The sequence below is a fragment of the Anopheles coluzzii genome, chromosome 2, assembly GCF_943734685.1.
Source record: "Anopheles coluzzii chromosome 2, AcolN3, whole genome shotgun sequence".
In the NCBI taxonomy this organism is placed as follows: domain Eukaryota; kingdom Metazoa; phylum Arthropoda; class Insecta; order Diptera; family Culicidae; genus Anopheles; species Anopheles coluzzii.
Genome location: NC_064670.1, coordinates 105,506,759 through 105,522,126, shown reverse-complemented (window position 1 = coordinate 105,522,126; position 15,368 = coordinate 105,506,759). Strand labels below are relative to the sequence as shown.

Here is a 15,368-nt window from a genome sequence, read left to right as displayed (position 1 = left end):
TGAATCGCTGCCAGCACCAATGAAGCACGTGGAGCACCGGACGACAAGGCAAGGAAAGGTCTAAGCTTTTGCATAAATTTTCTCGCTCCAAAACGACCAGATTTTCGGTTTGTTTGTTACGCTCCCCGTTTCTATTTCTGGGTGCTTTTGTTCGACGTTTTTCGACTGCTCACGGCTTGCAGAACTGGATTTTTTGTGGAATTGATCAACTTGACGCAAAATTTGCTACAAGGACGAGAAGGCAAAGATCATCCTCGGGTACGACCGGACCGGGCAGGATGAGGCTCGTAAACACTTCCAACCCGAATTCCAAAACCGTGTGCGAGAGGGAAATGAGCAACAATCTTATCGTTGTTTTGCTGCAAAATGTTTGTTTTTTTCCTTTATGCTATATATACCCTATGGAAAGTGCCTGTTAGCTTTGCTTCAAGTTTATGCAGTAGAAAGCTTGCACCACAGCAGCAAAAAATAAATCCATTTCTTTTCGGATAGTTCTGGAACTTTTATTGAACTAAAGACAGGGCCAAAAAAACTTCATCCAGCTAATTTATAGGTCTGCATGGGAATGGCACTTTCCACCGGTGTGTGCGGTGCTTTCTAAGGTGCTATTTTGCAAGGAAATCTTTATGAGCCTTCCCAGGTTCAGCGGTTCGTCTAGTCGCCTTGATATTCAAACTGGTTTAACCCTGAAGCGTATTAAAATATTTCTTCCTTTCTATTTCAAAGGTAATCAGCGGCAACGTAGCACTATGCCTGACTCCTCTATCACACATATCAAGATCATATGAATGACTCTACCTTACCTTTTTAGCTTAGATAGATCACTCTCGACAATGACTCATCGTCTTCTTGGTTGACCAAACCCAGTCGCGGTGTGATCTACATGTTGACACATATTCATTCTGGGGGATTTTGTCTCACGATCGCGAGTTAGATAAGAAACCTTGGATGATGGGTTCGGGAGCAACGAACGTTTCCCGGATGGTCATTACAGTCTGATTTCGTTCCATCTCCCGCAATGCATCATCCGCGGCAAGTTGCAGAAAATGCGTGGAAGAATTTCTTCAATTACAGACTACCAACAAGCAGAGTACACATAGGAGGGAGACTTTCAGCAGCACTGACTGTGATGAGCATCTGAGATCAGGTGAGCTGTGGGTTTGGTAGAGACTGCAAACGCGAAGCTTACCGTAGGGGCAAAGGGTATACACGGCTGACCATAGGGGACTGGTCAGCCGAGCTGATGATGATGCTGAGCGAAAGAGATGGCATCCTGTTTTTTTTACCAGATCGTCAAGGTGAGTTGGAGAACCGAACCCTACGCAGAGAAGTTTCTTCGGGTAGGGGAGGCTGGGGCTTTGGGAGACTTTAGAGCCGCAGATCGTTACGAATTTTGATGATTTATATTATCGATGTATTTGAGGCTCTAAGTTTAAACCATTTTAGGGATAAAGGAACACAAATAATCTTCTTCTTTAGTTAAATTTTCAAGCATATTTGACTAACCAAGTTTGACGTTTGATCCAACTTATTCATTACTGTATGTAGTTCCTTTTGTTATCTATTTTTTCTATTTTAATATTATTTTGCAGACTATTTTGAAACATCATTTTATCCTGTTATAATTTGTGTAATGTTTTGGCGTTTTAAATAATTATAGTTTTTTCAGATTGTGTTTCATTTGATTCATTATATATTTCATTTCATTTCATTTCATTTCATTTATTTAATACAATATCCGCCATCAAGGCTAAATATAATAGACTTAAAACTAATTTTATACTAACAAATAAACAAAATAATTCATGAAAAACTAAGCCTAACTAACCTAGTCTTGACCTAGCAAAAAAGAAAAGAAAAAAAACAAGAGTAGAGCGTAGAGACTATCATAAACTTAACAAAAACAAAAAAAAGAGAGTAATAGAAAACTTAGGAGAATAATTAAAGGGAATTAGAAGAAAAAATACGGTTACGAAAAGATGTTAATGTTAATATATGTTTTATTTACCTCATGTTATCTCGTGTTAATCCTTCTTTCTTATTTTTGCATGTTTAGTTATTATACTTTATGCTATTATTTATATTTTTAGCTATAAAATCAGTTATATCTGAATTTTTATATTTCAATCAGGTTTACTACACATAATAGTATTATTAATTCCACATATTTCTGTTACTAATTATAGTACATTGTCTATAGTACATGTCCCTAGCAATAGAGCTAAGTCAATGATAATCATCACCTTCGCACGAACGTACCCCGAGCGCCCCAGTCTCCCTTTGGCTAGTGTGCGCATCCACTATCAACCCCAGTATCTAGCCATCGGCGAGAAGAGCTTGACCGGAACGCGGGACCGCTCTAGCGGCCGTCGTCGACCAGCGCACCTATAAAAGCATCCTGCGACGGGTGAAAAAATTTCAGTTTACCACTTAATTTTCGGTCGACAGCAGCCGGCACAATCTGCTCTGCGTCCGGCGACCGGTCTTTCCCGTGCCGAGGAAGTACGCAAAAGAAAGGGGGTCCGTTTCCAGTTTACAGCATAGTTACTTGTGTGCGCCAGTGTGTGGTGGTGCGGTGTCTTTACACCATCTTCAGAACGAAGTGATCGGGTTTTTACAACGCTGTTCAATATTTGCAGGGCTCGTGCAAAAAAAATCGCTATCCGGTGAAAAGTGGACATTCTGAAAAGTTCTACAACATCAGTTGCGTTAAAAATGGTGAGTGTATACTACACAGGTGAAACATAAAGTGTGCGAAAGCGATATGAACTTTCAATTATCGTGTCAGAAGCAGAGCTTCCGAGTGATTTGGCGTTATGATTGATTGCTCCCCTTGGAGGGGTCATGCACATGTCGTCTAAGTAGTTAAAAAATCCAGTAGTAGGGTGGAATCTGCATTCTCATCCGCTCTCGGCAGTGCGCCATCTCAATATGCGATGCGTCAAAGTGCAAGTAACCGTGCGCAACTGGTCGCGTTAGGCCGTGAAATGCACGTGAAAGGCGTCATCATCCTAGCAAGCGGTGGCAATTAGTATTACCTTGACAACTGCCTCCTCCCAGCCCTCCTAGTGGCAAAGCTTTTGTACTGGTTAAGGTGACGGATTCTGTGTCACGGAGAGGAACTTCAGCACGTGGGTGAACTTGAGTGAAGATGAATCGAAACAGACGATCATACAGGTGTGCTCACTACATCAGCTAAAGGGCGTTCGATCCTGTTACTAAGGTCGGAATAAGATGGGAATGGAACCATCGTTTTGCAAAGCTAGTAAAACTTTTTCAAGCAGAAATTCTCTCCCGCCTGTGATAGAAAACGCCTTCAAATCTGTGACGTGTGCTGTGTGAATGACAATTGACAGATATCAGGTTTTTTTCGCCAGCGCTCAAGCTCCACTTGTGGGGTGTATGCTAATTTTGCTAATTTAATGCCTCCGTAGCCTTTGCGGGGAGGACACACAGGCTCGAATTGGCAAACCATCTAACCAAAGAGCGATCGCATGCGGGGCGTGAACGATGGTTCCTTTCACGCTCACATGTCGTTTTATCGCGCTGTTCTTGAAATCGATGTGCCGTATCATTCTACGATGCTGAATAAATAATCTTATTTTTGGATGTTTTATTAAAATACATGTTGTTTATGCACCAATAGGAAGCCTAGATCAACTGGACGATCTTGAGACTGTTTTGATGGGATTTCCATCACTGTAAGTTTGTGTGGATATAATATTTCGCAACGTTTTAGTTGTGCTGTTTAGGGCACGTGCAAGACAGCATGAAATATTACACAACTAATTTCAACCTACACTAACTAGACATGGACAAAACAAAGCATTAATCAAACAACAACAAAATATATCATGCAAATAAGCCAATTTCGCCATTGCAACCATGATCAGTTGCTGCTGCTGCTGCTTGCCGTGATTCACGGACACACTCATACCGTAACTTCGGTGGATCCGTGGTCACCGGAATAAAATACAAAAGCCCATCTACTTGTACCCGTGTGGGGTCTCAAGACCAGCCCATTGCACCGCTGACCGAAGTCTTAAGCTCTCATCTTTCTCATCATTACCATACACAATGAGGGAGTAATGAGCGAGAAAGCGAGACGGAGCATTACCAAAGGGAACCATGATGCTTGCAGCGCATGGTGTGCGTAAATTGGCTCCATTGCTAAATCACGCTCACCAAGCCCTCAGGCTGCATGCGGAGCTTCATAGGGGTGGATACAATGAGGGTGAAGCCACCAAAATAAAAAAGCACCGTAAACACTGTGTCATACATATTAATTCGCTCTGACAACACCCCGGCACTGTCGCAGCTGAAATGTATCTCTCACTGTGCATCTGCCCTTAGCGAGTTGGTTGGTTCAGCACGTCAGGGTCAATTCCGGAGCGGTCGGTGATGCCCAGACCGAACCACGGGCCAGTACTCACGTCACATAAAATAAACTATAACGCGATTTTGAACAAATCATACTTATACCTGACCCGGTAAAGCGGTTTCAACCCCAATAAGGGAAGCCAGCACAATAAAAGAAGTAAGCGTAATAACAGAAACCAGTCAATGAGGTATAAATTCCTTTTCGTCGTCTTTATCTTACTTGAAGAGCTCATTTCAAGTGAACTGCTGCGCACATCCTTGCAGCAACACAGCCAAGCCCAAAAGTACAGTTTTGCACTGTGTTACATACGGCCGAATGAGTCCGGTATCGATTGCACCGATCAGATGTGCAGCAACTTACATTTCATTCCCACCACAGCCACCATCACAGCATGAGAGTAACATTAAAAAAGGAGAACGATCATCACCGTCCAAAGCGGATGACCCAAAGGGGAAAGCCAGTTCGCGTCCCAAGTTCGACGGGTTCATTTCTTTTTTTCCTTTATTTACCTTTTGCCCTCGCGCCAACCTGCACCAGCAGTGCCAACCCGAAGCTTTTCGTACAACATTCACACGCGTACGGGTCACGTATTCCTGCAGCAATGAAGGAGGGGGAAGCCACCTTCGTTAAAACAAATGAAACAAAACCCGCCCAAAACATGCGCCACAGTATGTAAACGGGTGACGTGTGGTGGACGCTTGGGATGAGATAAATCGCTTCCCATCCATCAGCCGGGGGTACTAACGGGCGGGTTTGTCGCATGAGAAATTTGCACAAATGCTTTGCCGAAAGCACTGCTGATCGTCGGTGCACGATGGTTCTGTGGCTTTTGCCATCACAAACGTACGATCATTATTAATCTTTTGCTTGGTTGGCTAAGCGCTTCCGATATCTACCGGCGTTTGTCATAGCATTTACGAGCTTTTGTGCGTGGTTCGTTTGCTTAAAACGGGCGCCTAAAATGAGCCTAGCAAATCATCGCAAAAAGAAAGCCACTTAGAAGAGCTTTCTAGGCGTTTATCACGACATCTTACCTACTTCTGCAATGACTCACGAAGATCCGCAGTAAAGGAAGGCCAAAGCAATGGGGCCTTTTCGTGGGTGTATCAACTTACCGCCCACTTTCTGCCAAGGACTCAATTATGAATGCACATCAAACATACATTTATCACATACACACACAGAGAGGCGGAAACGCTCGCGTCTTGTCCCAGCGCCCAGCGTGCATTCGCTCGACGATCGTCTATAGATCAAACGCAGACTAATTTGCATTTTTTCGCCAAAATTAATGAGCCACACACACACAAGACGAATACTTCCACCCGCCGTGATGCAATAAGGTTGCGGCTGTATGCGCTTTTGTATTTGCAACCCTCTTGACCACCATGAGCGTTGTCTGCACACTTTGTTCTGCTCACTGATGCTGACGCCTGCCTGTCGTAAATTAAAACTACGCTCGAATTGATTTATTGGATATGCGTTTTGGCACGAGAAATGAGCTATGGAGGCGGATGTTTAGGCAGATGCTAATTAGTGGGCGGAAGATGCAGACGATCGAACAAAACGGAATGCATACGATTAGTTGAAATTTTGGGACTGCATCGGTAGAATCGTTCACACCATTAGTGCGCCATGTGATATGGGTGATTAGTTGGAATGTGTTGACCTATTGCTTGCTAATTTCTCAAATAAATCTTAAATTATGTTAGTTTTTTTGTAGAAATTCAAACAACCGTACCAAACTATCCAAGACTTGTGATGTGTATAATAATTTTGATTTGAGCAACGTAGTAATCCTCCATATAATTTTTCAATTAAATTATCATAGTGGCCATAATGAACAAGCGTTCACCTCATTACCAACTAAGTGGTTTACATTAAACTAACCAAAATCAGAAGATTCGTTGAAGTTGTCTCATCGTAAGCTCAGCTACTGAATGTTTCAAGATTAGTGAACAGCTGCTTTGAAAGGCAATAAATTGTATTATAAGTTGTAACCAGATGGTCGAATTGGATAGTATTTTTACATTACATTTATACATTTATCACTAACGATTGTTCAACTAGTCTAACACATTTTCTGTTTGCCGAAATCCAATAATTGCCTGGGAAACAGAAGTACACGCGATCTTTATTGATCAAATGTTAGAAGGAACACTTTGTATGTAACTTCCTTCATGCAATATTTAGCCCAACTATAGTAACAATCTCTTAAATGTCAAGGCTTTGACTGTTTACTAATAAGCCTAAGTATAATTTTTATTAAGTATAAGAACTTAACTCATCCCTCAATAAGCCTTTTTAAGTAAAAAAAAATCACTGACGTTTCGAGGAGATTAAATTTCCTCACACTATGCTATCCTACCAATATAACCTTTAGAATGACTACAATAAGGCGATCATCTAATTTCATTCAAAACAAATCATTCAAAACCCCAACACGTATGCATTCACATAGGATTGATGCGTCCTATCGTTCCACATTGCAACATTCAAACACCTTATTGCGTCCTTGCACCTTAAACAAGCACCATAAACCCATATGCTCTTTCCATATACAATTGGATCTTTTAGTATCCAATCGCAAGCGTAGCATACCCCGTGCGGTATTGTTAGCTAAATATACTACCCAGCCCAAACCGAACCGACGCGATCGACTCGAACGGCGATCAAAAGTGGGAACAGGTTTTCCGGTAAGCTTTCGTGGGCAGGTGAGACATCTTCAAGGTCGTCTGCCCGGTTCGTAGCTAAAACATCACCCCCGGTGCGTATGGGGCTGTGGTCGCTTCCTCACGCAAAGCATCCAGCGATGCTGCTGGTGCTGCTGCCGATGAACCTGCGATCGGACAGGTACCACCCAGTGGCGCGCTTATTTATTCAACCGATTCGAACCCAACGCTCAATGTCAACCTGTCATCTTCACGGGGGGATAAAGTATTGACCGGTCGTTTGGTTTTGCGCGGTTTTTTTCTCTCTGTTTTGTCTATTATATTTGTGAGTCAAAGATTCCATCGACTCGCGATTGCCGGTATGTATGAATTTTTGTGAAGCCAATTGGATCTTCGCTCAAACAAGCGCCCAACCCTATCCCATTGGGTGGGTGAATTATGCAGCCGTATCGCGATTCTAACGACTTTTGGCGATGGCATTTGATAGGAAGCACAGCCTACCCAGCCTAGTGCTGTTGATTTATCATTATTTTAATAGTGATGACTTGAATAGCATCAATATTCGCTTTTCATTCGCGTTTCCTCGATCGATCCGGTTTTTGGTTGCTGAGTTGGGGAACCTTGCTAAGGATTATTGGAATGTTTTCATAAACATATTATTGGTGGAGCAAAACATAATCAACATTAGCTCGAACGAGTTGAACCAGTTGGCAGCTTAGCATGATGTTCTCAACTGGGCAGAGACATTGATTGCGAAAACGAAACACTCTTTCCAAATCAAACGAAAGCACACAAAATATATTAGACAAAGTTTAGCGCTAAACAGGATTCCCCAATGATGGCTAGTCGCTCAAATGTCTTCATTCCATATGCAACGCAAACTCCCCGAAGCACATGCTAATGAAAAAAGCTACTCACATAAGGTAAATAGCTCGTCCTGAAATAGCTACACCGCACCGATACGGCCGCATTGACTATTTAAGCGATCATTTCGAAACAACCAACAACAACGACAACAGAGAAGCTACACAACAACAGCAGCAACAAAAAATGCTACATCCACATACGCCAACCACAACGGCAGGAAGCGATCAACCGAAGGACATACAAACACACCATCACCAGACACACATGTTTGTGCTTATCATGCGTCAATAATACCTCGTGGCAGCTTGCCACTTTAGGGTCAAAGTTGAAGCAAACACGCAACGGGGTAGTACAATTTTAACCTCAACAATGACGCAACAATGACTTGTTTTACTCGCTCCCCAAAACTGTACAGCAACCCCCATATTAGCGTTGCAGTGTTGCCGGAACATATAACCGATTTCAACAATCAGTGGCCAGTTTATCGTACACGGAATCGGTAAATTACAATGTACCATTTATTGCAACTCTGCCGTAACGCCGTAATAAGGTTCGATCGATCGAATCGATTGCATATGCATATGAGGAGGACGGTAGTGCAATGCGTTTTCCCTTAACGTAAACCCAACGGCGTGATTAATGTGTATTAATTATTTTAAACGTCAAAGAAGACAACCGTTTTGCTGGCCGGGAACACTTGTCCATATGTCAACCAACGGTAACAACCGGGCATTAACCAGTTTTGGGTGTTTATAATTGATTCCTTTTTTCACTTCTCATCTTCATAAGGAAACTGGGGAAGGTTTGCTGTGTATACACACCGTAAAGCTTCTTTACGATCCACAGAACGTACAAAAAATACCGAACTGTCCCTTTTACTCCAATAATACGCAAACAAATTTAGCTCAAATGTCAACAAATGATCGCTGGAGCGATTTGAACGCACCATGATCTCATCGTAACGACACGTGTGGATCACAACATCTAGACGTGTTCCGAATCATTTTTCAACCATTAGCATACATGAATCCGTGGCAGCAAACCCGTGTGTGGTGTGGTTCAAACTCAACATCCATTCCATCGCTGCCGTTGACGTTAGACTGCAGCCAGGCAAAAGCGACGAACCCTTTTTCGGTCACCTCACGGTCACCGAAATGGGTGGAGCATTCATTCCTAACAGTCTGACTTTCCCATGCAACCGGCCAGCTTTCAATCAAGTTCAATGCTAATGTCATCACATTTAATGCATCCTACCTCGCTGCATCCCAATGCCATTCGTATTTTCCCCTCGCTAAGCTCCGTTTGCAAAACATCCTTTTCAACGTAGGATGATATTTTTTGTTACTTTATTTATCACACTCCCATGCCACTTTGGACATTTTAGTTTTGCCGCTTTTTTGTGTGTTCGTTTCCTTTTCCGCAAGCCATCCGCGAACGGGGTTGCTATTTTCTGATAATAAAATGCAAATTTTTGGCATGAACGCCCGCAAAATACGCTCCGTGGTACCGCATTTAGAAACACGCTTGGGACGAAAATAAAACTTTCGTAGAAATAGCTGCGGTGCGAGATGATCCGGCAGCGTGATAACGAGCGGATGGAGGATCAGGTAGTGCGAGAAGATCGCTCAAATGAAGTAAAAGAAAACAAACATGAAGCTAAACATGTGCACACTGTCGCTAGGGGCACAAAACCGGTTGACACTTGGTTCACAGCCAACTTGATATCGGTTTGTGTGTCTTCTTTTTTCTTTTTTTCTCCTCTACACAAATTTTTAATTCGTCGACGATCAAAGCGAAAGAAGAGGAAACCAACATGCCGCGCTCAGACTCAGATCCCCAGGTGGGTCATCTTCAGTACAAGGATACACCTTGACTTTGAAATCAGCGTCTAATGCGGGCATGCTTTCGGGGTGTCGATTGCTGCGAGCTTGAAAACAGGTCCAGTTCAATGGACCCTACGCCTTGGGAGGCCTTTGTGTATTTTAGGATACTCGTTTCGTTCCACCACTTCCACCGGTCCCGGATGTGCTGTGCGATTGAGCGAGGGAATACAATGATTTGATTGGCCATTTCCGGAGACTTTTACAAAAACGATCGTGTACATTATCCTTCCACGAAAAGGTAAAGGAAGCTGTCGCGAACAGGAGTTCATTAGTTAATTAGTTGATGTCTGGTGCTTCAGCTGCTAAAGATAGGACAGGAATATATTTCGAAATAAACTACAATGTCCTTGAAAATGCTCCCGCTTTCGTATCTTTAAACGATGTCAATTCTATGACATAGACGTTCTTAGAAGGTTTGTGAAGACTGCTTGTGAGTGGCCATTCAATTTAAAAGGAGTGTTTCGGTACATACATCAAAATTATCATAGTAAAGATATTTACAATCAAACCTGATCTTTACGAATCGTATGAAGCAAACGAGTCTTGATTGATGGTTAGAAGATATAATTTTTTTTTAATATATATAAAAACTTCTGTAATAAATAAAGTGCCTGAAAGCTCTTATTCAATACGTTTTAATTACAATTATTGGCGCAATTGATTCAAAAAATCCTCTTATCCAGTAACAACGCATAACTAGATTTCATTACAATATCGTGTTAGCTTACAATAATTAATCTTCTCATTTTGAGCGCTTCATGTAGATAACATTATAATTATTTGATTGCCTTCGTTTAATTACCTATTCCTAACTGCCCCTAGCTGGTTGGATTTCATGCAAAATCTAATTACACCGAAGCTTCAACTAAGAGGCCGTCATTGCTCCTCTCATCCTCCTTTCATTCACCCCACGTGATTGTTTGCCTCGTTCATCTTCCTTTAAACGGCGCGGCAATGAAAAGGATGTCGGCAAGGTTGCGCCGCCACTTAATCTAACCACACCAATCGCACATTCCATCACAATTCTTGTTCGCCACAGTGCAAACGCCCAAGGAAAAATTACTCCCCGTTGCTCCCCCCTACCCCGAACGAAACGAAACAAGAAACCGGATAAGTCACTCTCGGGAAAGACCGACAACGCGGCGAGAGTCCCTGGTGCGGGTGCTTGTTCTAGCTAGTCGAGAAGCTGGAAGCACTCGACTAGGGCAACGCAACGAGCCGTGAAAGCGATGCGGTAACGCAACTGCCAGTACTGAGATACGCTAACGCCCCTCTAGCCAGTGCGTCCCTTATTTCACATTCATTGGCTATTTGTTCGTTTGAATTTTTACCCCCGGTGATGAGCAGGCTCTACGATGAGTGCATTTACATGCGTGCATCCGTCACCGGACACTTGCCCGCAGTGTGTGGCGTTAAGGTTTAGCAAGCATTAAACACGGTGTCATTGATGGTGTAACTAAGATATACGGAGGGTAACTGCATTGCGGCTACATTATTCACCCCGTACCGTATCACCTCCGCACGATCGGCAAATCGGTGTGTGGCTGTACACAATGTAGATTGAGCGTAGTGCTGCAAGATCTGCGAAACAAAAATCAAACGAGACTAAACAAATTGCAGAAAAACAAAACACGGAGCACGGATAAGATTGAGCTAAGCTGACTGATGACCAAGCTGAGCAAATAGAGTCGTCAGTGGGCTTGCCAAACAAGCACCCATGACGCAACGGACTCGCTGGTACTCATTGATCTTGTTTGCACTGATCGTTCGATGACATTTCAGCTACTCGCTCGCACAAGCGATGCATGTTAATGAATGAATATTTCCAAATGATTAAAACATGATACAAATGATGGATGGAGTTTCATTCTCCGAATCCGATCCCCGTTTCCTGCACTTACTCGTCACTTCACCTGCTCGCCAATGATTTGCAGTCCCGTTTTGGGGCCATTCCAATCACTTCTCACGCATCCTCGCATGGCTCTAATTGATAGATAAATTGACCGTTTCCTTCGAGCTACCGTCAACCGGTAGCTGGCAAACAGTGTTAACCTTTGAGGGGCCACATGCATTCCATTAGCGGCAATTTGAGGTCGAGCTTTGCGAGTATGGGGTGACGGTGGGTGATTGATAAATATTATGCATCGGAAACGCCTCCAAATTACCTTCACCGAGTGATATTTGTGAGGCACGAGGCTGTGGGAATTACCGTATTTGCATGGAATTTTCGGACATTTAGCACAGGGCGCTCAAGTGTTTTTCAACTGATTTCAAATAAGAGACATTTTTCATCGACATACGGTCATACAGCTTCTGGGCATGGAGCCGGTTTTGGCTGTAATGTAACGTGTCTGTAAATCTACATCAAATAAAGCTGTGTTAAGCTTTGATTATTTTGTTTTTAATTCTTTGAACATTGCAGTTATGGACCAGAAATATAAACTATGGAATGTGTCATAAACTTTTACTATACTTCATTTTTCATTCATCTACTTTCCCATTCCAGTTGCGCCAACTGTTGCCAGTGCTATGTCTGGTGGCATTATGTCACGCAGAGATTCCCATCTTTGAGATTGGCTCATTCCCCGCCGACACCGATACGAAGGTGGCACCCAGCCAAAAACAGGAACAATTCGGTGGATACGTCATAGAGAAGCCTACCGAACAGCTGCCCGAACCGACGAACCAATGCCAAGGTGGTCCCGATGAGTGCGGCTACGAGTACGAGCCACCAAAGTGTCCGTGGGAAGATGGCCAGGCGCAAACCGTCGTCGAAACCACCACCGAGGTCCGCACGGAAACGAGTGTCCAGACGACCACGGCTACCGTTACCGAAACCATCCCGACAACCGTTACGACAACTCTGACCAGTGCCACTCCGTTCTGCGGAACGACCAACACTTATCTGCCGCCGGATACGACGACCACGCTACCGCCGGACACTAAGACAGTAACGGTAACGCAACCACCGATAACGACGACGAAAACACTGCCACCAACGACGACCACGATCACCTCGCGGGGACCTCCACTGACCACGGAGCGTACCGTCACGCCGACTACCACGATCGTGATCAGCAAGACGCCGTTCGTGACGGCTACGCGTACCGTGACGCCTACCTCGACCAACATCATCACTGCCAGCAGCGTCTCGATAACGCGTACGATCACACCTACCTCGACGTACATCTCGTACATGCCCTCGACGACCATTACCCGCACCGTAACGCCCACGTCCACCAATGTGTTCTACGCCGACTCGGTCACCGTCAACCGCACGGTAACGCCGACGTCTACTAACGTTTTCTACCTACCGTCGACCACGGTTAATCGGACCGTAACGCCCACCTCCACCAATGTGTTCTACGCGGGTGAGGTCACCGTGAACCGCACCGTTACGCCGACCAGTACCAACGTGTTCTACCTACCATCGACCACCGTCAATCGGACCGTGACGCCTACCTCGACCAATGTGTTCTACGTTGCCTCGGTAACGGTGAACCGAACCGTTACGCCAACGTCCACTCGACTGTTCTACCTCGACTCGGTTACTGTGGACAGGACGGTTGTGCCGACTTCCACCGTTGTGATTACGCTGGACCAGACACGCACGCAAACACGCACGGTAACGCCCACGTACGTTGTGCAGCAAACGGCCGATACTGCTACCGTTACTAGGTAAGTAACGCATCTGCTATTTACTTAGGTATGGACATACTGTATTCCATGATTGTATTTCTACTTCCAGAACACTCACACCATCGTACGTCGTTACACAAAGCGTACCAACCGTTACGATAACCCGCACCGTCACTCCGTCCAGTGTACTTACGACGACGGCTTCCACAACGAACGTGATCACACGCACCGTTACGCCGCAGGCTACTAGCACTACCACCGTAACGGCTCCCGTTCGTACCATCACGCAGACCGCATCCACAACCGTCACCGTTACGCCCAAGCTTTCGGTAACGCCGACCATCTACTCCACCGTTACTCTGCCACCAGTCATTAAGACCGTGTGCGAACCGGCCCGCACCTATCTGCCCGATCCGGGCGTTACCACCATCACCCGCACGCAGACGGAAACGAAAACGGAAGTGTCCACTACCACTGTCATTGCATGCACGCCTACCAACGCGTACCTGCCGGTAAAGGAAACCGCGGCCGCCAACCAGCTGTCACCCGCCTTTGCCCGTGTGCCCAGTCTGCACCGTGAGGTTCTGCCACCGCAGGACGATGAACGAAACAACCTGATCTGGAATGCTTAAGGCAACAGGCTGTAGGAAGAAAAAGGGAGCCTTTTCACTCCAATAGCTCGATAGAGTAGCATCAAGCGTTAAGACGCGATACAGAAAAGAAACAGAAATACTCATACCTTCGTTTGCTAAGTGTGGTTGTAAGCCGGCAACTGTGGGCCGCCCGCCCACAGCTTGCAGTGATTAGTTGTAGGATCCCCGCTCGTAAATCAATGTACATAAAACAAAACTCCTCCGGAGAGGACAAAGCTAGATCGTTGGAGTTGTTGCATCCTTTTGTGTTCACCTACTTACTGCTCCTCTCACCTTACTTCACTTTGTGGCAAATGTTTTCCCTCCCCCTAGCTGACACCAGGACTGGTTACTGATTGCGTGAAAAACAGCTAAAACCAATAACAGCAACCTGGTTGTGATTTTCCTTGTAGTTACTGTGTGTGTAAGCGTGTAAATGTGTGTGCGTGTGGTGTTCGTAATGATTTCACAAATAAAGTCTTTGATTGATCAAAGGTAATGTTTAGCAATGTTGTTTTATTTTCAACAGTGAATGAGTGTTCATAGATTTTAGACCATTTTGTACAATTCTTTACAAAACATGGGATTTGTATTGAAAAATACATGCATTTCGATTAAAATTTTATGCAAAATTCAGACTATGCTGCCTGGGATAACGATGATACGTGGTCATATCTGTATGATTTTTTAGGTTTGCCTTCAAAGAATCCTTCATAAGATGGGTACAATGGAAGGAAAAGACTCAATTCACATTTCGCCTTTACGTTTTCTCTAATTGCAATATTTACATTTATTTGAAAAGTATTTCGGGCAAGCCATGTAAACCGTTTTCAGTTCACATGTTGTCGTTAAAGTTATCTGCACTACAAAGAGTCGTGTCTCATGCTTTCGATATTTTTTGCAACTCATAAACGTAAAAAGAAAATCTTTCCTGTTCTGTCATGCTGTCGTTACTTAGCGCCTGAAGATATGCAATCGGTTATTGTGTTAATTTTTTAATAATTAGGACTATTTAGGAATCAATAACTAACAACATTCCACAACATAATTGAGAAAATTAATAAATTTATTAGTATTTGGCCACGATGTATCAGATCAATCAAGCAGACTACGTCTTTTTTGGAAATTTTACTTATATAGTAACACTAGTACTACCAATCCCGGTTAAGCCAGGTTAAGCAGTCGTCAACTCGTTCAAGCCTCGAATGGACCATGCCGCCATACGTAGGACTGACTATCCTACTATGGAGGGTAATCTATAAGTCACTGAAAGCCAAACCCACAAGTGGTACAGACA

The 15,368-nt window shown here is 44.0% G+C and overlaps 1 protein-coding gene across 1 annotated transcript; it reads left to right on the top strand.

Moving 5' to 3' along the window:
- The first annotated feature begins 2,406 nt into the window (after positions 1-2,406).
- On the top strand, positions 2,407-14,570 carry LOC120950841 (integumentary mucin C.1-like). Its single transcript, XM_040369195.2, has 4 exons — positions 2,407-2,520; positions 2,640-2,718; positions 12,307-13,478; positions 13,549-14,570. Exons 2-4 carry the CDS (start codon positions 2,716-2,718, stop codon positions 14,069-14,071), a joined length of 1,698 nt encoding a protein of 565 aa, XP_040225129.2. The 5' UTR covers positions 2,407-2,520; positions 2,640-2,715; the 3' UTR covers positions 14,072-14,570.
- Positions 14,571-15,368: the final 798 nt, after the last annotated feature.

What these genes read in the sequence shown, in the direction of transcription:
- LOC120950841 (XM_040369195.2), top strand. An exon ending in GATACTGCTACCGTTACTAG is followed by an intron (nt 13,479 to 13,548) that starts GTAAGTAACGCA and finishes TTCTACTTCCAG; the next exon opens with AACACTCACACCATCGTACG.